This window comes from Oncorhynchus clarkii, chromosome 10 (assembly GCF_045791955.1).
Source record: "Oncorhynchus clarkii lewisi isolate Uvic-CL-2024 chromosome 10, UVic_Ocla_1.0, whole genome shotgun sequence".
NCBI classification, from domain to species: Eukaryota; Metazoa; Chordata; class Actinopteri; order Salmoniformes; family Salmonidae; genus Oncorhynchus; species Oncorhynchus clarkii.
Window position 1 is genome coordinate 48,341,834 of NC_092156.1, and position 24,205 is coordinate 48,366,038.

The 24,205-nt window shown below is 40.9% G+C and overlaps 1 protein-coding gene across 3 annotated transcripts in view; it reads left to right on the forward strand.

Moving 5' to 3' along the window:
• Nucleotides 1-3,500: 3,500 nt before the first annotated feature.
• LOC139418692 (calcium/calmodulin-dependent protein kinase type II subunit alpha) overlaps nucleotides 3,501-24,205 on the forward strand; it is a 74,775-nt gene continuing 54,070 nt past the window's right edge. For all 3 annotated transcript variants that reach the window (XM_071168337.1, XM_071168336.1, XM_071168338.1), the window contains exons 1-2: nucleotides 3,501-3,662; nucleotides 8,381-8,475. In XM_071168337.1, coding sequence (XP_071024438.1) covers nucleotides 3,601-3,662; nucleotides 8,381-8,475 — 157 coding nt within the window. In that variant the 5' untranslated portion in view covers nucleotides 3,501-3,600. The remainder of the gene's footprint in view (nucleotides 3,663-8,380; nucleotides 8,476-24,205) is intronic.

Sequence of the window (24,205 nt, forward strand, 5' to 3'; positions counted from 1 at the left end):
AAGAAAAACCCTGCGCCGGCAGAGGAGGCAGAAGGACGCAGCTAGAGAGTCCTCAATGCATACCTCCATGGTCCTGGTCCCCATGATAGACAAGGAATGAAGCTGCCCCCAAGGTGGTGTGGTGCCCGAGGAGAGGTTAATAGCGTGATCGTAGAGTCACTGGGGAGGAAGGGATGTGGCGCAAGCCTTGTTGAAAACCTCCAGGAGGTCCTGGTACTCCGTGGGAACAGCGGAAAGATCAGAGGCTTTCCCCAAGCCTGCAGAAGGACGTTACAGGGCAGGCTGCGCCCCCTTAAGGCAATGTGCGTGGCAGAACGGGCTCCAACCCAGGACAGAATCTGTAGCCCAGTCGATCAGGGGGTTGTGCCTCTGGAGCCATGAAAACCTCAAAACCAAAGGTGTACGAGGAGATGAAATTAGTAGAAACTGTAAGGACTCACAGTGATTACCTGACACTTTCAGGTTAATGGGAACCGTACTGTGAGTGACCCTGCCAATGGAGCATCCATCCAAAGCTCTTGCGTCCATGGGAATGGAGAGGAGTTGAGTAGAGATACCCAGATCAGATACCAGGGTAGCGTCAATGAAGCTCTCATCAGCCCCAGAGTCAATGAGCACCCGGGGAGATTTTGACCGTTCACCCCACAGCAGGATAGCATGGAGAGGAGTATGACTAATGGGGGTTTGGAGACTCCCTGTATGGTCCACCAGTGTAACCGTACCTACTGATAAGCCTGGTCTTTTACTGGACAGGTGGCTATGTAATGTCCTGTATGTCCACAATACAGGCAACTGTTGGAGCTCAGCCTGCGTAAATGTACACTAGGAGACAATCTAGCCCCGCCCAGTTGCATGGGCTCTGGAGGAGATGAGTCACCAGTCCCAGATGATCCCTAAGGGTACTCGGGTGATTTTGGATTCTCTCGGGAATGCAGACATCGGGGACTTCCGGGGTTCTTCGGAGGCAAGGCAGAAACCGTGGACAAGCGAGTGTGGCTGAGAACAGACAGGCAGAAAGGTCGGAACCAGAAGACTAGAAAACTTGAGAACTGGTAACACAAGGAAAAACATGCTGGGACGACTTGACGAGACAAGACGAACTGGCAACAGACAGACAGAATACGCAGATAAATACACAGGGGATAACAGGGAAAATAGGAGACACGTGGTGGGGGGTGGACACAAGCACAAGACAGGGGAAACAGATCAGGGTGTGACATCCACCAGACACTGGGAAACAAATGCACCTTTCAGCAGGACAATAACCTAACACACAAGGCCAAATCTACACGGGAGTTGCTTAACAAAGCGACATTGAATGTTCCTGAGTGGCTTAGTTACAGTTTTGACTTAAATTGGCTTGAAAATCCATGGCAAGACTTAAAAGTGGCTGTTAAGCAATGTTCAGCAACCAACTTGACAGAGCGGAAATCATTTTTCAATAATGTGCAAAAATTGTACAATAAATATTGTGCAAAGCTCTTAAAGACTTACCCAGAAAGTCTCACAGCTGTAATTGCTACCAAACCTGATTCTAACATGCATTGACTCAAGAGGTGTGAATACTTATGTAAATGAGATATTTCTGTACTTCATTTTCAATAAATTAGCAAACATTTCTAAAAACATGTTTTCACTTTGTCATTACTGGATATAGTGTTTGTTGATTGGGTGAGAAAAAATGTCTATAATCCTTTTTGAATGCAGGCTGTAACACAACAAAATGTGGAATAAGTCAAGGGGTACGAATACACAATAAAACGTTCTGTCTCAATAATTAACATGGTGTAATTCAGCTGTACAACCTCAACCTCCAACCATTATGGTTGAGATTGTACAGTTGAAAGTTGAGATTGTACAGCATGAGACTGTATTCCACCATGTTAATTATTGAGACAGAACGTTTTACTAATGATGCTCACATTATGCGGTTGTTTAAGCTCCCACACATGAAGGCACTTATAGGCGTCTCTCTAGATAAGAGCATCTGCTAATTTACTCCAATGGAAATGTATTTGGAAAGAAGGCCTATCTCTCTTCTCCTACAAGTTATTCTCTCTCTCTCTCTCTCTCTCTCTCTCTCTCTCTCTCTCTGTCTCTCTCTCTCTCTCTCTCTCTCTCTCTCAAAGTGACACTCATTCTTGCAATCCCTGCATTCACTGAATCTCCTCTTATCCAGGGAGAAGATAATGGGAATCATTTTCTCATCATGCTCTCCCCTCCTTCCTTCTCATCCCCTGCTTTCTGAGGAGATGTTCTCCCACCCAGCAGACTGTGAATGCTCAACCTTGTCCATGCTTGACAGAAATGCTTTCACTCCAGGCAGAACAACAGAAGGCAGCAGCAGGAACAAAGCTGTGTGGTTTATGCGTGACCTGTAACAGAAGTGATTCACTCACAAAGCCCTGGGCCGGGTCATCTGCTGGAGTTAGAGGAGGGGACTAGGGTGGAACCTTGTTGTTGTATTCCCCCCCTTACAGTAGAGTGCATACATTTTTCATACTGGTCCCCCATGGGAGTTGAATCCACAACCCTGGCATTGCAAGCATCATGCTCTACCATCTGAGCCACTGGACGGAAGGGGGGGGGGGGGGGGGGGGGGGGGGGGGCTGGGCAGTGATGGAATCATATTGAATCTCCCAACCGTGTCAGAGGCCGACTGTGTATGTCACCAACGAGGAATGACCTAGTCAAGTTTTTTGTTTTTAATCTGTTCCCTATGGGGGTCTGCAGGTTCACAGTGGCCTTAATGCGTTAGTGGCTCAATGGGTTGTGATTGACAAATGGGGTTATGAAGGAATCATCAATGACAAATGCAGTACTTAAGGTATCTTCCTCATGGATAATTATATTCCCTTTCTTCTATATGTGACATGGTTTGCACTAGACTATGGTCTGGTCACTTGGCCATGGTGTGTCATACATTAACCTGTAGGCTATAACTAAAGTGTTGTCGAACATTCCTCTATTCTGTCTTATCCTCATTCATTGTTGGGTCATAGTGTTTCTTCCAAGTTTTGCCATTGTTTTCATGATTGTACACCAGGGGGATATATATTAAAGCTGAAGCAATAGAAAGATAAATTATTCCATAATAAAGTTAATTATTGATATCTTAATATCTTTGGGGCTTGACTAGGTACGTTGGTGGATTGAAATGGCTGTATATGGAATTGTTGACTGCGTTAATATTACAGTTTGGTAAGTATTTGTGTGTATGCACATGTGTTTATATGCGTTTGTGCTCATTTATGTCCTTTTACATATGTGTGCGCTGTTTGAACACCAGCATGTGTAGCTGCCTCCTCTCCTGCCTGTCTGTCTGTGAAGTGTGCACTTGGAGAGGATGGGGATGCAGTTGCCATGACAATGGGGCTGTGTATTCAGGAGTGCAGGCAGAGCTGCGATTGGAGGAACCAAGCGAAGCGGGCGGGTGAAATGCTGGAGCAAACCTGTCAGCCAGCATCCCCCATTCACTTCCACTCGGTAGATCAGGAAGGTGATAGAGACGCTTGGCTCTCATCAAGGCTTCCAACCATCTTCCACAAAACATTTGACTAAAGGCAAGGACCACCTGAAACCCACCACCTCAGATCCAGCATGGCCACCATTACCTGCACCCGCTTCACTGAGGAATTCCAGATGTTTGAGGAACTGGGCAAGTAAGTTCCCACTGGAGATTTGACCTTTTTTTTTACTAATCCAAAGTGGTGTTTGGAATTGCATTTCTGGCCTGTGTGACAATGAAAGATGACCCCTGTTCAGTTTGAGTCAGAGGCATATGTTTACGGACAGTGAGGGAGGCAGTGTTGATTAAAGATCTGGTGGCAAAAATGAATGACATTAGGCTTCTGAGGAATCCCTTTATGGTAGGAGAGGGGAAAGGTCTTTTTAGCTGATGAAATGTAATTTTTATGAGAGAAGGGGAGAGAAAGAATAAAAAGAATGGTGAAGAGATGAAATAGAGGAGTGAGAGAGAGAGAGTGGCTTGGTGCTGAGAGTTTAAGAGGGAACAGGTGGCAGTGGCAAGTCAGGAAGAAAGGTCTCACTTCTGATGGAGCAATGTGAAACGAGAGACATTTCCCGCTTGAGAATTATTTCAGAACTCTTGACAAAATTCAATTTTGCTGAATGGAGTGCGTCTGGAGAGAGGAGCATCATCAATCAGAAGACAAAAAACGTAGGTAGCTAACTGTTATCACAGGAAGCTGGATGATGTCACTGAGTGTCTTATTGGAAATTCAGTGGAATGAGGCGAGAAGATGAGACTTTAATATTTTATATCGGTGCTCAGTGGTTCACTTTCATCCTCTACCGGTAACACACGAAACACACATTCTCCTTCTTTCCCATTATCTGCTGCTACGAGACGGCGCAATAATGTCGATCGTCTGATAAGTTCTCAAAGAATTCACACCAGGTCAAAGAACTTTGAATTGTTCACTACCAATCGAGATAGAAAAGAGGACACATTGAAGTTGTTTATTCTCTGTGTATTGTGTTAATAAAATATAATGTTATTTGTCACATGCGTTTAATACAACAGGTGTAGACCTTACCCTGAAATGCTTACTTACAAGCCCTTAGCCAACAATGTAGTTTTAAGAAAATAGAGCTAAGAAAATATTTACTAAGTAAAACTAAAGTTTAAAAAATTTTATTTAAAAAAGTAACACAATAAAATAACAATAATGAGGCTATTTATAGAGGGTACCGGTACCGAGTCAATGTGCGTGGGTACAGGTTAGTCAAGATAATTTGTACATATAGGTAAGGGTAAAGTGACTATGCATAGATAATAAACGGGGGGTAGTTCACTATTTCAGATAGTCCTTAGGTATAGGTGTTTGTGTTTGAGATTTTAAATTGTCCTGGATTGTAATGCTTGATGGTGCTACTTGAAATGCTTGATGGTGCTATGTGTAATGATTGATGGTGCTATATGAAATGCTTTATGGTGCTATATGAAATGCTTGATGGTGCTATATGTATTGATTGATGGTGCTATATGGAAAGCTTGATGGTGCTATATGAAACGCTTGATGGTGCTATATGAAACACTTGATGGTTCTATATGAAATTATTGATGGTGCTATATGAAATGATTGATGGTGCTATATGTAATGCTTGATGGTGCTATATGTAATGATTGATGGTGCTATATGAAATACTTGATGGTGCTATATGTAATGATTGATGGTGCTATATGTAATGATTGATGGCACCATCAATCATTACATATATATGAAATGCTTGATGGTGCTATATGAAATGCTTGATGGTGCTATATGAAATGCTTGATGGTGCTATATGAAATGCTTGATGGTGCTATATGTAATGATTGATGGTGCTATATGTAATGATTGATGGTGCTATATGTAATGATTGATGGTGCTATATGAAATGCTTGATGGTGCTTTATGAAATGCTTGATGGTGCTATATGTAATGATTGATGGTGCTATATGAAATGCTTGATGGTGCTATATGAAATGCTTGATGTGCCCCTTGTGTTTAAAGCATTGTAATGTGCTCAACCATCTGAGAGTTGTGACACATCTACAGAAAGGGTCCCCACCCACACTGCTACTCCCCCCCCCTCTCTCTCTCTCTCTCTACCTTCTCTCTCTCTCTCGCTTGCTCGCTAGCACGCACACACACACACACACACACACACACACACACTCACACACACACACACACACACACACACACGCACACACTCGCACACACTCACAGGCAGCCAAAGATGCTTACATAATTTCATTTGGGGGTGGCAATCCAATAGTTTGACATGGGCATATTTCATAATACATACAGTACTATATATACACTACTGTTCAAAAGTTTGGGGTCACTTAGAAACGTCATTGTTTTTTAAAGAAATGCACATTTTTCTGGCCATTAAAATAACATCAAATTGATCAGAAATACAGTGTAGACATTGTTAATGTTGTAAATGACTATTGTAGCTGGAAACTGCAGATTTTTAATAGAATATCTACATGGGCGTACAGAGGCCCGTTATGAGCAACCATCACTCCTGTGTTCCAATGGAACGTTGTGTTAGCTAATCCAAGTTTATCATTTTAAAAGGCTAATTGATCATTAGAAAACCCTTTTGCAATTATGTTAGCACGGCTGAAAACTGTTGTTCTGATTAAAGAAGCAATAAAACTGGCCTTCGTTGGACTAGTTGAGTATCTAGAACATCAGCATTTGTGGGTTCAAATACAGGCTCAAAATGGCCAGAAACAAAGAATTTCTTCTGAAACTCATCATTCTTGTTCTGAGAAATTAAAGCTATTCCATGCGAGAAATTGCAAAGAAACTGAAGATCTTGTACAATGCTGTGTACTACTCCCTTCACATAACAGCGCAAACTGGCTCTAACTAGAATAGAAAGAGGAGTGGGAGGCCCCGGTGCACAACTGAGCAAGAGGACAAGTACGTTAGAGGGTCTAGTTTGAGAAACAGACGCCTCACAAGTCCTCAACTGGCAGCTTCATTAAATAGTACCCGCAAAACACCAGTCTCAACATCAACAGTGAAGAGGCAACTCCGGGCTGCTGGCCTTCTAGGCAGAGTTGCAAAGAAAAAGCCACATCTCAGACTGGCCAATAAAAATAAAAGATTAATATGGGCAAAAGAACACAGACACTGGACAGAGGAAGATTGGAAGAAAGTGTTATGGACAAACAAAGTTTGAAGTGTTCGGATCACAAAGAAGAACATTTGCGAGACGCAGAAAAAATGAAAAGATACTGGAGGAGTGCTTGGCGCCATCTGTCAAGCATGGTGGAGGCAGTGTGATGGTCTGAGGGTGCTTTGGTGGTGGTGAAGTGAGAGATTTGTTCAGGATAAAGTGGATCTTGAAGAAGGAAGGCTATCACTCCATTTTGCAACGCCATGCCATACCCTGTGGACGGCGCTTAATTGGAGCCAATTTCCTCCTACAACAGGACAATGACCCAAAACACAGCTCCAAACTATGCAATAACTGTTTAGGCAAGAAGCAGTCTGCTGGTATTCAGTCTTTAATAGAGTGGTCAGCACAGTCACCGGATCTCAACCCTATTGAGCTGTTGTGGGAGCAGCTTGACGTATGGTATGTAAGAAGTGCCCATCAAGCCAATCCAACTTGTGGGAGGTGCTTCAGGAGGCATGGGGTGAAATCTCTTCAGATTACCTCAACAAATTGACAACTAGAATGCCAATGGTCTGCAAGTCTGTAATTGCTGCAAATGGAGGATTCTTTGACGAAAGCAAAGGACACAATTATTATTTCAATAAAAAAATAATTATTTATGACCTTGTCAACGTCTGATGAATGTCTGATGAATTAGCTGACATTTTGACATCATGAATGTAATGTGAGTGCAATTTTCCGGGTCAGAGCAGATCTGAACAATGAAAGTGGCAACGATGATTACGGCACTGAATGATCTACGGCCGTGTCCCTTCTGTTTCCGACCTACCCTGGCCTTTTTCCTGATGTGTACTGACAGCAGTACTGAGGAAATAAACGATGTTACAGTGGCCAGGGTGAAGCCCTGTCTCAATCTGGATCCATTATGGTAGGCAGCACACAATCAAGTTCATGTGTCGTTTCGAGACTCACAAGCAATTCCTAACACAGTAACTCAATTAACCAATCCTTCCAGAGCAGAGGCACAGGATTACCATGAGGAAGTGCTGCTGGGAGAAAGAGAGAGAGAGAGACGATGCTATCTGTTTCATCTGGTTTGGGCAGAATGAACTGTCTTGTCTGCCCCCCCCCCCCACACACACACACAGCCGATCCACAGGGCTCCTTTGATCTACTTGCTGTTTCCCTAAGGCCACTTGAGCTACGCACACAGAAGGAAACGGACACAATGGTTGAATAAAAGAGACGGCAGATTAGGTTTGGTTTGGAACAGAAGCTTGGGATAGCACTGACCTCGTGTCTCTGTCTTCAGTTTGAAAGGTGGTGGCGTCTCAGTCATGGGGATTGCGTTTTCTTAAACTCCAACCTGATCTGTCTGGGATCGTCGGCCAATGCCTGATTTTGTTGCAATCGTGCTATTGTACAACTCAAAAGTGTTTCGTGCCTACTGGCAAGATGCCAGTTCAAATATCAACCACAGTATTTGTCAGATTTTCCTAAAAGAATGCCCACAGTGCAATTGTCAGGGAATGTATTTTTCCGGTCAGACTGTGTATGAGTGCTATAGCCTCGGTCTGCATTTAGCTGTCAGTTTAACTTTGACCATGAAACTAATGAGACATTAGCCATTTTAGGTGCAAAAACATTTCGTTCAAATGAATTGGAAAAGGAAATTAATATTTACCATAACTGTGCAGTTCAATATGCATTTTTGTCTCCTGCTTTTTCCCAGGGGAGCTTTTTCTGTGGTGCGTAGATGCGTCAAGGTCCTCTCAGGGCAAGAATATGCTGCTAAGATCATCAACACCAAGAAGCTCTCTGCCAGGGGTAAGTCTTTCTTATCACACTCCAACTCCCCTAAATATGTTTTAACAGTCCTTATGGCGATTGTTGCATTGTTGGGTTATCAGTTTGCAAGAAAGGCATTTCATTGTACTTGTGCATGTGACATTAAAACTTGACACTTGAAACTCATTTAATCCTCAGTTTTGCCAGAATCCTTTGTTGGGTACTGACTGACCTGGAAAATGCTGCTGGCTCACATTTCTAAAATGGTTTGAACTGGCTGGATATCTGACTGGATATCTGGATATCTGACTGTGGGTTTTGGCACATTCATATTTCAGCCCCCCCTCCCCCTCTAGTCTTAAAGAAGGCAGCCCTACTTATGATCGATCATCTGTTCAATGAATGATAGTTGTAACATTATCCAATGGGACGTAAACTACTGTTTTTGATGAGTTTCGTCTGTGATCCTATGCTTGACAGCAGGTTTGGAGTAAAATATTTCTCCCTAGACATCAAATTGATATGGCCTTTACTCTTAGTATTGCTGGTCCGTTGAAATGAATAACCTTAAAACTAGTTGAGACAAACAAGTAGCAGTGAGTTCATAATAGTTCATAAGGGTTCATAATGGTCTGTAATAGTTCATAATAGTTCATAATAGTTCATAATAGTTCATAATAGTTAATAATGGTTCATAATGGTTCATAATAGTTAATAATAGTTAATAATAGTTAATAATGGTTCGTAATAGTTAATAATAGTTCATAATGGTTCATAATAGTTAATAATAGTTAATAATAGTTAATAATGGTTCATAATGGTTCATACTAGTTAATAATAGTTAATAATAGTTAATCATGGTTCATAATGGTTCATAATGGTTCATAATGGTTCGTAATAGTTAATAATAGTTCATAATGGTTCATAATAGTTAATAATAGTTAATAATAGTTAATAATGGTTCATAATGGTTTGTAATAGTTCATAATAGTTCATAATGGTTCATAATGGTTCGTAATAGTTAATAATAGTTCATAATAGTTAATAATAGTTCATAATAGTTAATAATAGTTAATAATGGTTCATAATGGTTCATAATAGTTAATAATGGTCAGTGGCACCAAGGTGCCTTAAAGCTGGAATCCTTAATGATGAAACTGCCACGTCCGTTTGGGGTATTACAACAACAAATCAGTTACTGCAAACAACGAACACTGTTTTCTTCCCGATTACATCATTGCACGTGCGATAGAACAGCAGAATATGTCCTGAACTTTTTTTGTGACCAAACTGCTTGACGCTCCTCACCTCCGTTTCGTCTCACTAAAGAATAACAATAACAAAGTGGCTGAGGGAGGACAGTGGTTCTGTTTCCCCTGAACGCGGATTCCGCCTTTAACGTTAATTAACAGGCTGGCATAAACCAAGGCATTCTGAGGGACCACACAGCAGCCAAAGTGTTCTTCTTCTTTTCATAAAAATAAAAAAAAAATCTGATTTTCGGGTGCTGTTGAGATGAAAAACCTTTTCTGTGTCTATAGATAATGTGCACATGCATGGCACACACGCCACACGCACTCACTCAAGTCAAAGGAATCCACCCTAACTCATTCGAGACCTATCATGTCTCCTTGGGAAACACTGTAAGGCAGTCAGAAAGTGGACGTCTGTCATAATGCATCCACTTGCATTCATTTTGCGTTGGGCTGAGCTGAATTGGCGTTCAGGGGTTGCGCCTGAGCGGCAGCAGCAGTTGAGTGGTGCCACTCGATTGAAACATGTTGACATCTCTGCTACAAGGAGACTGCGAAAGAGTACACAAGTAGCACAGAGGAATGGCCGGGAGTATGCGGGAATTCGTTTATGCAAATTAAACAGTTGGATAATCTTACTGCCACCTATAGTCTTTTGACCTGGTGAGCCGGTATTTGGGTTTATACTTACAGTAGCTACAGCATAGCATTAGCACTAATGAGGGAAATCCATGGAGGTGGTGGTAGATTTACGTTGTCAAGCGCCATGTAGTGGGCCTTGGCTGTTAGGCTGCTCAATCAATTCAAAGGCCGTATTGTGTGAAATACATTTGAGATTTGGGGGAATCTCTTTTTTACGAGCATGTTACAGAGTGGTGGAGTGCAGGGAGCATGACTCCTCATTGAACTAACCCATGTAGCTGCAGTGTATCACTGAGCTGCTGGCGGGCAGACAGGCGGAGAAAGTGCGCTGAACCGGAGGAGTGCACCAGAGAACAAGACAAAAGACAAGCAGAGCTATTCATAAAATATTTCCTCTCACCCTCTCTGTCGGCCTATTGAGAGAGAGAGAGAGACAGAGAGAGAGAGAAAGAGAGAGAGAGAGAGAGAGAGAGAGAGAGAGAGAGAGAGAGAGAGAGAGAGAGAGGTGTCTTGTATTAACCGGATGGAGGATATTCTAGCCTGAGGTAACTTCTTACTTCTGAGAATGTAATGAACAATAAATCGGCGATGGAAATTTCCTCCACTTTGCGTCTATCTCTTCACTTAGATCTGTACTGTACCTACAGTTCTATGTGATATATTTTACTTTGCATCACGACATTTCATTATCTATGAGCTTTTTCATTTTTTTTAACTTGAAAACAAAACATGTAAAAATCTACAATGTTTACATTGCTAACAGCCAGATGAAATTCAAACATCATCACCGTGTATTGTAAACTGTTATTCTTAATTTGGGTATTTAATGGTCAGATTAACAGAGGATTGTGCTCGTTTTTCATAAGAGTATTTCTGTATTTTTTTGTGTTTCCTATGCTCCACCTTGATTGAAGTGTTTATGTCTATAACCTTTGATGTCTAATTGCTGCTGAGCTCCCTTGCAAAAGAGACTTTGGTATCAGTGGGACTCCAAGCTAAAATTCAAATGACCATACAAATAGAAAAAATACGTAATCATCGTCAGGATTCCTGAACAGATCACGGCAGCAAGCCCTGAACTCTTGTGACCCCGGCCAAAACATAAAGTCAATTCAGAGTTGACAAGGTCATCATCAGTAAGAGAGAAGTGACTGTGTAGCACAGCCACGCACACCCACTCACTGCCTGTGTGTCGACACACAGGACACTGTTGCCTGAGGAGGCATGAAAGCCTCAGCGGCTCCTTTGTATGGCAGCAACTCTCATCTGAAGTCGTTAGGCTGTGCCAGACTGGCAGGGAATGGAAGCACAGCCACGATGACAAGTGCAATCTGACAACCTCCCCTAAACATTCCGACAGGCCCAGGTTCACTCCTCTCATACAGGGGGCAAGCGCCGATCCAGTTTTAATTAGCTAGATACAATATAAGCAGAATCGGCTGGTTTGAGCGTGTTATTGGGTCCTCATCCCCTGGTTAACGATTCTAACAAAGACAGCTTCCTTGGCCCCCTCACCTCAGCTGTGAAGCCCACTGCCTTACAGTGGCGGTCAGTTTTCTTGAGCATGGCCTTATTTCTATTACAGCATGTTGGATGACTGTCATTCATATTCTGTTCATCCAGTTCAATCTAACAGCGATAGATTTAGGCTGCTACATGATACTCCATTTTCCCTATACCCATCATGAGGTTGCTGCAACCTAGCCTATGAAGGACAGTTTACAATGTAGGTGCACACAGGTTGAGAGACAAATTTGAGGTGACAGACAGTGACATTCAATACCGCCTTGCACACTCTTGCCTCCATCTAGCTGATATAGGGTATGCTCATTATTCCAACAGTTGTAAATGAGAGTTTATATTGGACAAAATCAGGTCCCCGTATCCCCGTTTTTCTTACGTTTAAGAAACGTTTTCAACAGAATCAGCGGAATGAATACACAGTTCATTTTCATAGCAACCACGTTGTATCCCTTCATGTATCTATGCACCTTCCTCCTCTCACCTTTTCCCTACACTTGTGGATTTCAATGTATGTGACCAGGCAAAAAAATCACTCCAAGCCAAACCGCTACATACAGTCTACATCGTTGTCACCATATTAACTAACGTAACATCATAGTCAGCATAGCTAATAGAACTAACGCGTTAGTAAACCCGCTACAATCATGGAGTAACGTTACAGTGTACAGTGTAAGTAGTTACATCGGTGGGACCCAGTGGCAATACATTTGTAAATCCAAAAATATACCTTGACAGGGAAGAGTTCCAGTGTTGTGTTAGAAAGTAACAGATAGCTAGCTAACATAGCATCTCTCTGTTTGAGCAGAGTGTTTGCTAGCTAAGTAACATTAAGTGAAACTGAAAATGAAAATAAAATTACAATCTCTCTCTCTCTGTCTATTTCTCTCTTGCTTCTCCTTCATTTTGGAAAATATTAAATTGTTCTAAACTGTTCAACTACTGTCTTTGTCTCTCTTTGAGTCAACTACTCACCACATGTTATGCACTGCAGTGCTAGCTAGCTGTAGCTTATGCTTTCAGTACTAGATTCATTCTCTGACCCTTTGATTGGGTGGACAACATGTCAGTTCATGCAAGAGCTCTGATAGGTTGGACGTCTTCCGGAAGTTTAAGTCTAAGTCTGTGTAAGTCTATGGAAAGGGGTGAGAACCATGAGCCTCCTAGGTTTTCTATTGAAGTCAATATGCCCAGAGGAGGACAGAAGCTAGCTGTCCTTCAGCTACACCATGGTGCTACCCTACAGAGTGCTGTTGAGGCTAATGTAGACCTTCTTTACAAAATAGTTTGTTTTAATAAATTATTTGGTGACGTGATTATATTTAGTATAGTTTTATCTAAAAAGGATAACTATTTAAGTTTTACAATTTACATTTTTATGAAATTCACTGAGGAGAATGGTCTTCCCCTTCCTTTTCTGAGGAGCCTCCATTGCTGCCTTACTCTACCTCACCATGTCCCACCTCTGTACTCAGTCTGGTCCCGTAACATAGTAAAATGTAAATCCGGGACACTCAAATTAGTACAGTATGATATGTCATGTTTGGTATGTTAAATAAGACAGAAGGTTACTTAAGACAACAATTAAGGTAGGGTGGTTGGTCGGGGTGGATGTGTATGCATATAAGGCAAATAGCAACCTTAAAAGGTTGCATGTTTGAATCTTATCACGGACAACTTTAGCATTTTAGCTGATTAGCAACTTTGAAACTACTTACTACTTTTTAGCTAATTTGCAAGTAAATTAAAATGTTTGACAAGCCTTCCCCAAACCCTTTATCCTAAACTTAATCCTAAATTTAACCCTAAAACTTAACCCTAAACCCCTAACCCCTAGCATAGCTAATGTTAGGCACCTAGCTAACATTAGCCACCTAGCTAACATTAGCATGAGCCACCTAGCCACCTAGAAGTCGTAACATATCATATATTTTGCAAATTCGCAACATATTGTACCAATTGTAATTCGTAACATATCATACAAAATGGATGATGGACATCCACAAATTAATACATATATAGTACCAGTCAAGTTTGGACACACCTACTTTTCATAATATTTACTATATTCTACATTGTAGAATAATAGTGAATACATCAAAACTTTGAAGTAACACATTATGAATTAACCAAAAAAGTGTTAAACAAATTTTATATTTGAGATTCTTCAAAGTAGCCACTCTTTGCCTTGATTACAGCTTTGCACACTCTTGGCATTCTCTCAACCAACTTCACCTCGAATACTTTTCCAACAGTCTTGAAGAAGTTCTCAGATATTTTGAGCACTTGTTAGCTGCTTTTCCTTCACTCTGTGGTCCAACTCATCCCAAACCATCTCAATAGGGTTGAGGTCAGGTGATTGTGGAGGTCAGGTCATCTGATGCAGCACTCCATCATTCTCCTTCTTGGTAAAATAACCCTTACACAGCCTGGAGGTGTGTTGGGTCATTGTCCTGTTGATAAACAAATGATGGTCCCACTAAACGAAACCCACTTGGGATGGTGTATCGCTGCAGAATACTGTGGTAGCCATGCTGGTTAAGTGTGCCTTGAATTCTAAATAAATCCCTGACAGTGTTACACGCAGAGCACCCCCACACCATCACACCTCCTCCTCCATGCTTCACAGTGAGAACCACACATGCAAAGATCAAGATCAAGACAAGGTGGCTGGAACCAAAAATCTCAAATTTGGACTTATCAAAGGAAAGATTTCCACCGGTCTAATGTCCATTGCTCATGTTTCATGGCCCAAGCTAGTCTCTTCTTCTTATTGGTGTCCTTTTAGTAGTGGTTTCTTTGCAGCAATTCAACCATGAAGGCCTGATACACACAGTCTCCTCTGAAGCATTTATTTGGGCTGCCATTTCTGAGGTGCAGTTGACTCTAATGAACTTATCCTCTGCAGCAAAGGTAACTCTGGGTCTTCCTTTCTTGTGCCGGTCTTCATGAAAGCCAGCTTCATCATAGGCTATCTTCTGTATACTACCCTTATCTTGTCACAACACAAATGATAGGCTCAAATGCATTGAGAAGAACTTCTTAGGGATAGCCCCCTTTTTTAAATTTTTGCCTAAATGACATACCCAAATCTGTAGCTCAGACCCTGAAGCAAGGATATGCATATTCTTGGTATATTCTTGGTACCATTTTAAAGGAAACACTTTGAAGTTTGTGGTGGAAATGTAAATTGAATGTAGGAGAATATGACACAATAAATCTGGTAGAATAAAATACACCACCAGCTTTGAAATGCAACAGAAAGGTCCCAAATCTTGCCATCGCTCTGGTTGTAATTCCAATATATGTGAAGCGTTTCAGACTGATAACTTGAAGTATGAGCAAGATACATGACATTTAGTGTGAAGTCACCCAGGTACATTTGGGCGAATCGTGAAGGGCACATTTACATTACATTTTTCTGCAAGAATATCATCAAATCTGTAAACTTGGACTTTGATTTAGCTTTTCCAGTATTAGTAGCCATATTGTAAGTTCAACATTTGCAAAACACCCAGTTGTCATAACTTCATAACTCTCCATATACTTGCAATTTTTGTCCAAAAGGAAAAGGCTTACTGTCGCACAAGGTTAGCAGCCAAATTTTGTAACAGATATGGGGTTTCCGCATACTCCCGTAAAGCCCAGCTCATTGGCTATCTAGCTAGCTTTGACTGGTTGAAACAACGTTTAGGGTTAGATTTTCACAGATTCTTTTCTTTGCAAATTGAACGAGTGGAAATACAAAATCGATTGTGCATGCTATATAGACCTTTTTTTAACAAAACGACACTTCATATTATCTCTGGGACCCTTGGGATGATAAATCAGAGCAATATTTCAGAATGTAAGTACACATTTCACCATCAGAGGTGAATTTATCAAACCTATTGCAATGAAAAAAGTGTTTTGTTGTTAGGAGCTCTCCTCAAACAATAGCATGGCATTTTTCGCAGTAATAGCTACTGTAAATTGTACAGTGCAGTTATATTAACAAGAATTTAAGCTTTCAGCCGATATAGGACACTTATATGTACTGACATTTGTTGTTTCTCTAAAATCTGCGATTGTGACACACAACGCTGCATGATTTACAACTGCCCCGTTGACTGGACTCCTATTTAAGAAGGAAATAAATTCCACACGTTAACTTTTAACAAGGCACACCCGTAAATTGAAATGCATTCCAGGTACTACCTCATTAAGCTGGTTGAGAGAATGCCAAGAGTAAGCAAAGCTGTCATGAAGGCAAAGGGTGGCTACTTTGAAGAATCTCAAATATAAAATATATTTGGATTTGTTTAACACTTTTTTGGTTACTACATGATTCCATATGTGTTATTTCATAGTTTTGATGTATTCACTATTATTCTACTATTACTCTATGTAGAAAATAGTAAAATTAAAGAAAAACCCTTTTAAATGGTACCATAAACATATAGTACTAATTGGAGTGTTCTGGATTTATGTGTACTATGTTACATCTACCAGTCCTGGTTGCTGTGCTGTATCATCCTCCTCTCCTCTCCTTTATACCTGGCACACAACTCCCATTTCACCCGGTCTCCCATCCCTCCTCCGCACAATACATTCTTCTTTTATCCATTCCTTTCCCACTAAAGTCCAACACACTCAGTCCTATTAGGGGTTTTTACATTGTGCATTTCACGTTGCCATGATGCAAACTTTGTTAAGTGTCATAATGAAGCACTGACTTTACACTTGGCTTTCCAGGTCTTTTGCTTCACATTTGTTGAAGTGTTCCTGAACAGCATTAGTCACTAAGGTGAGAGTGTTACACAACTCTATACCTTCCCCGTGGTGGGAGTTTGTGCAATGTGCACGTTCTTTGTAATACCAAGTCACTTTGTGTCTTGCGTGGGAGACTTTACTGAGAAAGACTGTGATGAATCAAACGCTCTGATGCATTAATATTAATGAGTTAACCATTCCTGCCTTTGAGAGTCATCCAAGGTTTTTCTTCAGTTGGTTGTGATGCAACCCATATAACAACCAACTGAGTTGCTGAAGGAAAGGCTCCTGAGCCAACTGATGGCTCAGTGGAAGACAACATCAATACCAACATATTTGCTTAACATGGGTGAAATGTACTTGTATTGCTAGAAGGAATGTATATTGTATCCTGACTCATATTTCCAGAGTCAGAGTGTGCCTGAGCTACTGCTCTTCCAGATAAGCACCACTTGCTTGATATTTACAATGCCATTTGGTGAGTTTAAATAGGTAGTGTTGTGTGTTGTACTGAAGTATCAACATTTCAAAACCATTCTATTATATGACAACTACACTAAATATCCCATCACAAGAACCACAGCATTGTGACACGGACATTGACCACCAGAAGAGTCTGATATTGGCTCGATGTTCTGACCATGTCCTCCTACTGGGCTCTCGTGTGAAGGGCGCACGGTGACACATCATTTAAACAACAAGAGGCCGTAATGGACTGCTGGGTGCAGCCTGATTGAAGGGCCCTCAGAGGACCTGGCGTGGGCCTGCTGATTCACCTGAGAGGGAGGAGGCGGAGGGAAGAGAGGAGGGAAGGAGGGAAAAGCGTGGAAGGAGGGAGGGAACAGAGGGAAGAGAGAGGAGCGAGGGGAGGGAGGGAGTGAAGAGAGAGTAGGGAGGACGGGGAGGTGCAGGCAGTAGGAAGGGTACGGAGGGGAAGGAGAGGGTGTCAGACTGAGCACATGCTGATTCTCTACCTACTGACTCTCTACCTACCATGTGTGACTCTCTATTACTGTTTTTTTTTTTTACCACATTCTTGCCTGCATGCTCTTTTTATACCTCCCGTGCACATGCAGCATTGCCGGGGAAAAGTGGTGGTAGTGGTGTGCAGATGCTGGTGGGCGTCTATTTTAATAAATCCATTGAGAGTATGCACCATCAAAAATAAATCCATTATTCATTCATTTAGACAGGTCCTAAGAAACATAAGACTAATCAAATGTATTTTCAAAAGAATAGAATAGCATATTTTGAGTATAATTAGACCTAAGTTACGGGTCTGTGCAGCCATGGTTGCCATCCAAATGAAATCAATAGTTCATTATTTTGTTCATTAACCAGACAAGACACACCTACCCAGTCACTTTCAACAGACATATATTTTATAGTAAGAATATAATGGAATATAAAGTAATAAAATACAAATAATATTCTTGATTTAGGCTACATTACTCCATGCTACATTACTCCATGTTTCTGATGAGTGATAGATGAGCAAATGAATAGATGAGCTATATCACCTCCACTTATTTGCCCAGACAGAAACCGATGAAACAAATAGCCTATAGAGACGGAGATTCAGTGAAACAAAATCACACTAAGTCACAGGTTTTTTGGTTGGGAGTAGGACTAGGCTACTAAGCGAGTAGGAGTAAAATAATCCATTTGTTAAACTACATAATATGGCAAAATGTTGAAATAAATAAGACAACTAGACAAGATGCTCATGAGCAGCACTCACCTCAACCTAGCGAACATTTCCCCAGCCTAATTGTAGCCTATAACCAGTATCCAAATAGAGATTTAGTGAAAACAAAAATCTGACATTGATTCATTTATCAAGACGAGTCCCCATGCTTATCTCAAAGCAGCACGATGAGGCTTTTCCAATCATATCATATCGGTGCTGATGTGATTATCATCTCATTGGCCACATGCAGGTAGGCTATTCCAATCATATCACATCGGTGCTGATGTGATTATCATCTCATTGGCCACACGCAGGTAGGCTATTCCAATCATATCACATCGGTGCTGATGTGATTATCATCTCGTTGACCACACGCAGGTAGGCTATTCCATTCATTTCACATCGGTGCTGATGTGATTATCATCTCGTTGACCACACGCAGGTAGGCTATTGCTTCAAATGTTTTAAAAATGATTGGATGACTTTGGGAGTTTTATTAAGTAACAATTTTATACATACTTTCAATTGGATTAGCCTACTTTATTCCAGTATTTTCCCTGTTCCATGTTATTTATTCCCACAGTAATTCCAGCCTGGTCTCATAGACTAGAAGTAACAGAGTAAATGTAAATCCAGGACACTCAAATTAGGAAATGTTAGGTTTGGTATGGTAACATAAGACAGATTGTGGGTTGTGGTTGGTGGGATGGATGGGTGTATTACGTGAATGTCTGGCAACCCAAAGGATGGAAGTTCTCATCATGGACAACTTTAGAATTTTAGCTGATCAGCAACTTTACAACTACTTACTACTTTTTTAGCTACCTTGCAACTACTTAGCATGTTAGCCACATAGCCACCTAGCTAGAATTCATAACGTATCGTACGATTTGCAAATTCGTAACATATTGTACACTTTGAAAGTTTGCAACATGTAATGCAAATTGTAATTCGTAACGTATCGTAACGTATCATACGTGATGGACATCCACAAATGAATACATACCATATGAAACATAACATTCCTAAAAGGAACTAACATATGGAATTGTTTTAATATGGTCATACTATGGGTCCTTTAGATATTTCAATTTGAATTGTAGGACCCCCTTTAGGTATCAAAAACAAAAACAAAAATATATATATTAGCTAAAATATTGAATTTGGCCTTTACTACTATAGACCAGAGAAACACATTGAATAACACATTTATAAATGCAAAAAAAAAGAGCTAGAAAAAAATAGCTAGAAAAAATAGCTAGATTTACTACTAAAATACCAAAATATATCCCTTTTGCAACGAGCTGTCAAAATGAAGACCAGAATTGACATGTTTCACTATAACTAATCCAAAAACATCTAGTTTTCGATGAAACTATTTAGCAGCACAGTGTGTGCCAATGCCTCCTCAGCATTATGGTTTCATACTAAGCTGTAGGCAAACCTTACTGAAATGATTACTAGGTTTTTTGGCGGAAGTAAAAGTTTCGGCTTTGATACCGGCAATACCTTTCAGATATAAAGAAAAGGCAGAAATCCAGTTGGCGGTATTGTAAAGTTGGTGGGAAAAGTCTGAAAGGTACAACATTTTCCGTTTCTAAAAATGACTTATTTTAGTATTTTTGGAGACATTCATGTTTAGCCACTGCAGAACATGCAATGAAGAAGTCTACTGCTGGTGCGGTAAGTTTCTCAAACCAAATTAAATCGTAAAAAAATAGCTTCTGGTCCCTTCTATAACGTCCCTTTTACATCAAAAATAGAGATTTTTTTTTTGTTTTAAAGTCAACCACTCCTTTAATATGACCTCTTGCGTTAAATCACAGGTCACAATAATATGATGCACATAATTAAGTTACTGTCTAATGAGTTGGTGTGCCTCTGTAATTGGCCATGGCAGACATGGCAGACATTTCTCCTTGGGATAATATACATGCAGATGCTTTGCTCCAAAATGATTAGTGAGGATTTTACATGTACTATTTACTTTTTTTTACACAAAGCCTGCCTCTCTACTTGCTATGTAGAGACTGACTTTGGGTTGGGGACCCTCAGGTGTAAGGCTCAGGTGTAAGGCTCAGGTGTAAGGCTCAGGTGTAAGGGTGAACAGAATGGATTGCATGGAGCAGGGAAAGACACTTGGCTGAGTAGCACAGGAGGCCCATTAGCATTCTGATAATATACTGCTAGGCCATCGGGAGTTGGTTGGAACATTTACCCCAAATCAGCTGTGAGTGAGCTTTATTTCTGACTTTAGATTTTATTTTAAAGGCATCACAGCCAAAAGGTGTATTAGTTATGGTCAAATCAACTCAAGGCATCACACTATCCAAAAGTGTATTTATTGTGCATCTACATGGAGACAAACTGTGCAGGTCTTCGTCCAGGGTCAGGTCTATGTTTGCCTAGATAAGAACCTTACAGGTTAAAGTGCATGCAGCAAGAGTGCAAAAGGAGACCACCACCCATTGGCTGCGTCGATGTGCTAATCAATACTGTACATATGTTAAGTTGTAAATCCATTCACTGAACAGTGGACACCAATGATACTGTACAAAGTTCCACTGGTATGGTGTGTTGGACATATCCTTTTCTGCGGCTTATGTCATTTGCTGTTTGACTGTTGTTGGCTAATACATGATTGGGAAACTGTTTCGTAAGGTTCATTGTAGTCTCACACTCTCCTTGTATAGTGCCGTTGACCTGTGCTCAGTGTTGTTGAAGTTTTTATTTGAAATCCTCCCTGTTGGAGGATTTATACAGGGTCACAATAACTAAGTTTGCTGTGACTTTTCCCTCTGTAGTTTTTTTCAAACTCATATATCTTATATTTCTATTTCTGGTATTTTCGGTAGCGTTGCTTAGCAACACCATTTTCAAAGTCTAGAACATATCTTTGCTTTTACATTACAGTGGATACAGTACAGTACGGGAGGGCTGTACGGAGGGGAGATTGTCATACACTTAATAAAACGCTGGTACGGCAGCAAATATTATAGAAGTAAAGAATGAGGTGATATTTGTTTCATATCTTATCTGTCTAATGGTGGAATCCCTGAAACCATTACTCATTTATAATGATATAAATGTAGCTGCTACACAGTACTTGGGGTTTTGTGAAGCTTCCGCTCACACAAGAAAAGCCTGGATGATGGAGGAGGCTTGGTTTATCCAATCTCCGATGCGATCCTGAACTTGATGAAGAGGGCAATGCCGTTTGTACGACTTTAGGGCTGATACAGGCCTTCTCCGTCCCCGATTGAGCTCTACAGATTGTGCAGACAGTGAAGGGCTGTATTATTAAATAGAGGGATAGAAATGAGGAGGGAATAGGGGGTCTCCTCTTCCTCATTTGTCAATTTGGATTGCTCATTAATACCGCAGAAAGCCCTCCGCACTCACACAGGAAGGTAGCGCTAATTTGGCAAAGCGGCACTGTTATTTCACTGGCTGCCCTCCCCCTCGCTTTCATTAGTGGGCAAAGTGGCTCGTGGCGACGTGAACTCTCTCTGTTCCCGAACCTCCTCCTTTGCACCGTGCCCACCATCACCCCCTCCCACCCACCCACCCACACCCTCCCACCCACACCCTCATTATACATTACCAGCACTGTTAACCGTCAGCATCTACAGTGCCTTCAGAAAGTATTCAATACATGTTAGAATCACATATGACAGTGATTACCCCTGTGATTCTTTCTGGGTTTGTCTCCAAGAGCTTTGCACACCTGGATTGTACATTATTATTTTAAAAAAAATTTCAAGCTCTGTTAAGTTGGTTGTCTATCATTGCTAGACAGCCATTTTTAAGCCTTGTCATAGATTTTGAAGCCGATTTAAGTCAAACTGTAACTAGGCCATTCAGGAACATTCAATGTCGTCTTGGTAAGCATATTCAGTGTATATTTGGTTTTAGGTTATTGCCCTGCTGAAAGGTGAATTTGTCTCCCAGTGTCTGTTGGAAAGCTGACTGAACCAGGTTTTGCCTGTGCTTAGCTATAGTCCGTTTATTTTTATCCTAAAAAACTCCCCAGTCCTCGCCAATGAAAAACATTCCCATACCCAGGGCTCCCGAGTGGTGCAGCTGTCTAAAGGCACTGCCTCTCAGCGCTTGAGGTGTCACTACAGACACCCTGGTTCAAATCCAGGCTGTATCACAACCAGCTGTGATTTGGAGTCCCATAGGGTGGTGCACAATTGGCCCAGTGTCGTCCGGGTTTGGCCGGTGTAGGCTGTCATTGTAAATAAGAATTTGTTGTTATCTGACTTGCCTAGCTAAATAAAGGTAAAACGATACGATACAGCCATCACCATGCTTGCAAATATGAAGAGTGTTGTGTTGGATTTGCCTCAAACGTAATGCTTTGTATTCAGGACATAAATGTAATTTCTTTGCCAAATTGTTTGCAGTTTTACTTGAGTGCCATGCTGCAAATAGCAAGCATGTTTTGGAATATTTTTTATTCTGTACAGGCTTTCTTCTTTTCACATTTAGGTTGGTATTGTGGACTAACTACAATGTCGTTGATCCATCCTCAGTTTTCTGCTGTCACAGCCATTAAACTCTGTAACTTTTTTAAAGTCACCATTGGCATCATGGCGAAATCCCTGAGCTGATGTATTGATTCACCACTCAACGTTTATTAATAACTTCACCGTGCTCAAAGGGATATTCAATGTCTGCTTTAGATGTATTTTTTTTTACCCATCTACCAATTGGTGCCCTTCATTTGCGAGGCATTGGAAAACCTCCCTGGTCTTTGTGGTTGAATCTGTTTGAAATGCACTGCTTGACTGAAGGACCTTACAGATAATTGTATGTGTGGGGTGAAGAGAGGAGGTAGTCATTCAAAAATCACGTTAAACACTATTATTGCGCACAGGCAGTCCATGCATCTTATCATGCCACTTGTTAAGCAAATACAATTTCTCCTCCTTTTTAGGCTTGCCAACAAACTGCTTGAATACTTATTGACTCAAAGCATTACAGTTTTTAATTTTTAATTAATTTGTAAACATGTCTAAAAACATAATTCCACTTGGATATTATGGGATATTGTGTGTAGGCCAGTGACACAAAATCTCAATGTAATCCATGTTAAATTCAGGCTGTAACGCAACAAAATGTGAAAAAAGTTGAGGGGTGTGAATACTTTCTGAAGGCACTGTACAGTAGTTTTTCCTTCTGTATCATCAATACTGGTATTAATGGTCCATTGTAGCTGGGTTTTTTTTTAAATCTACATTTCAAATCATTTCTGGGTGACAATTAAGTACCTTACTGTGATCCCTTTCAATTAAAATGGTCAAAAATAAACAAAAATTGCTTCTTAGCATAAAGCTATTTCTCAAGCAAGAATGTGGTCTAACCTCATTGAAGGAGCCTAACGGGAGGGATATGTGTCCTGAAACATAGATGTTATTGATGGAGAGGTTTGAAACTCCCTTTGTTATTCGTCTATTAACTTAAACCGCCTGGTGATGTCGCCAGGCAGGCCAAAACGCCAACTTGAAAAAAATGAGGACATTTCAGGCCTTCTTTTCAAACATCTCTTAAGGGAAAAGGGTATTATAATAATATAAGGGTATTATAACAGTATTATTCAGTATTTAGTACTTTATTAGGATCCCATTAGCTGTTGTCAAAGCAGCAGCTACTCTTCCTGGGGGTCAACACAAAATGTGAAACATGACATAATAGAGAACATTCATTGACAAGAACAGCTCAAGTACAGAACTAGACACATTTGCTTTGCCTAGAGGTGTTGCTTCATCTGTTTTTTTTAGAACCAGGTTTGCTGTTCACTTGAGCAATCTGAGATGGGAGTTCCATGCAATCATGGCTCTATGTCTTACCATCTGGATACTGTGAAAATGTCTGGTGGGGTAAGTGTGTGTGTCAGAGCTGTGTG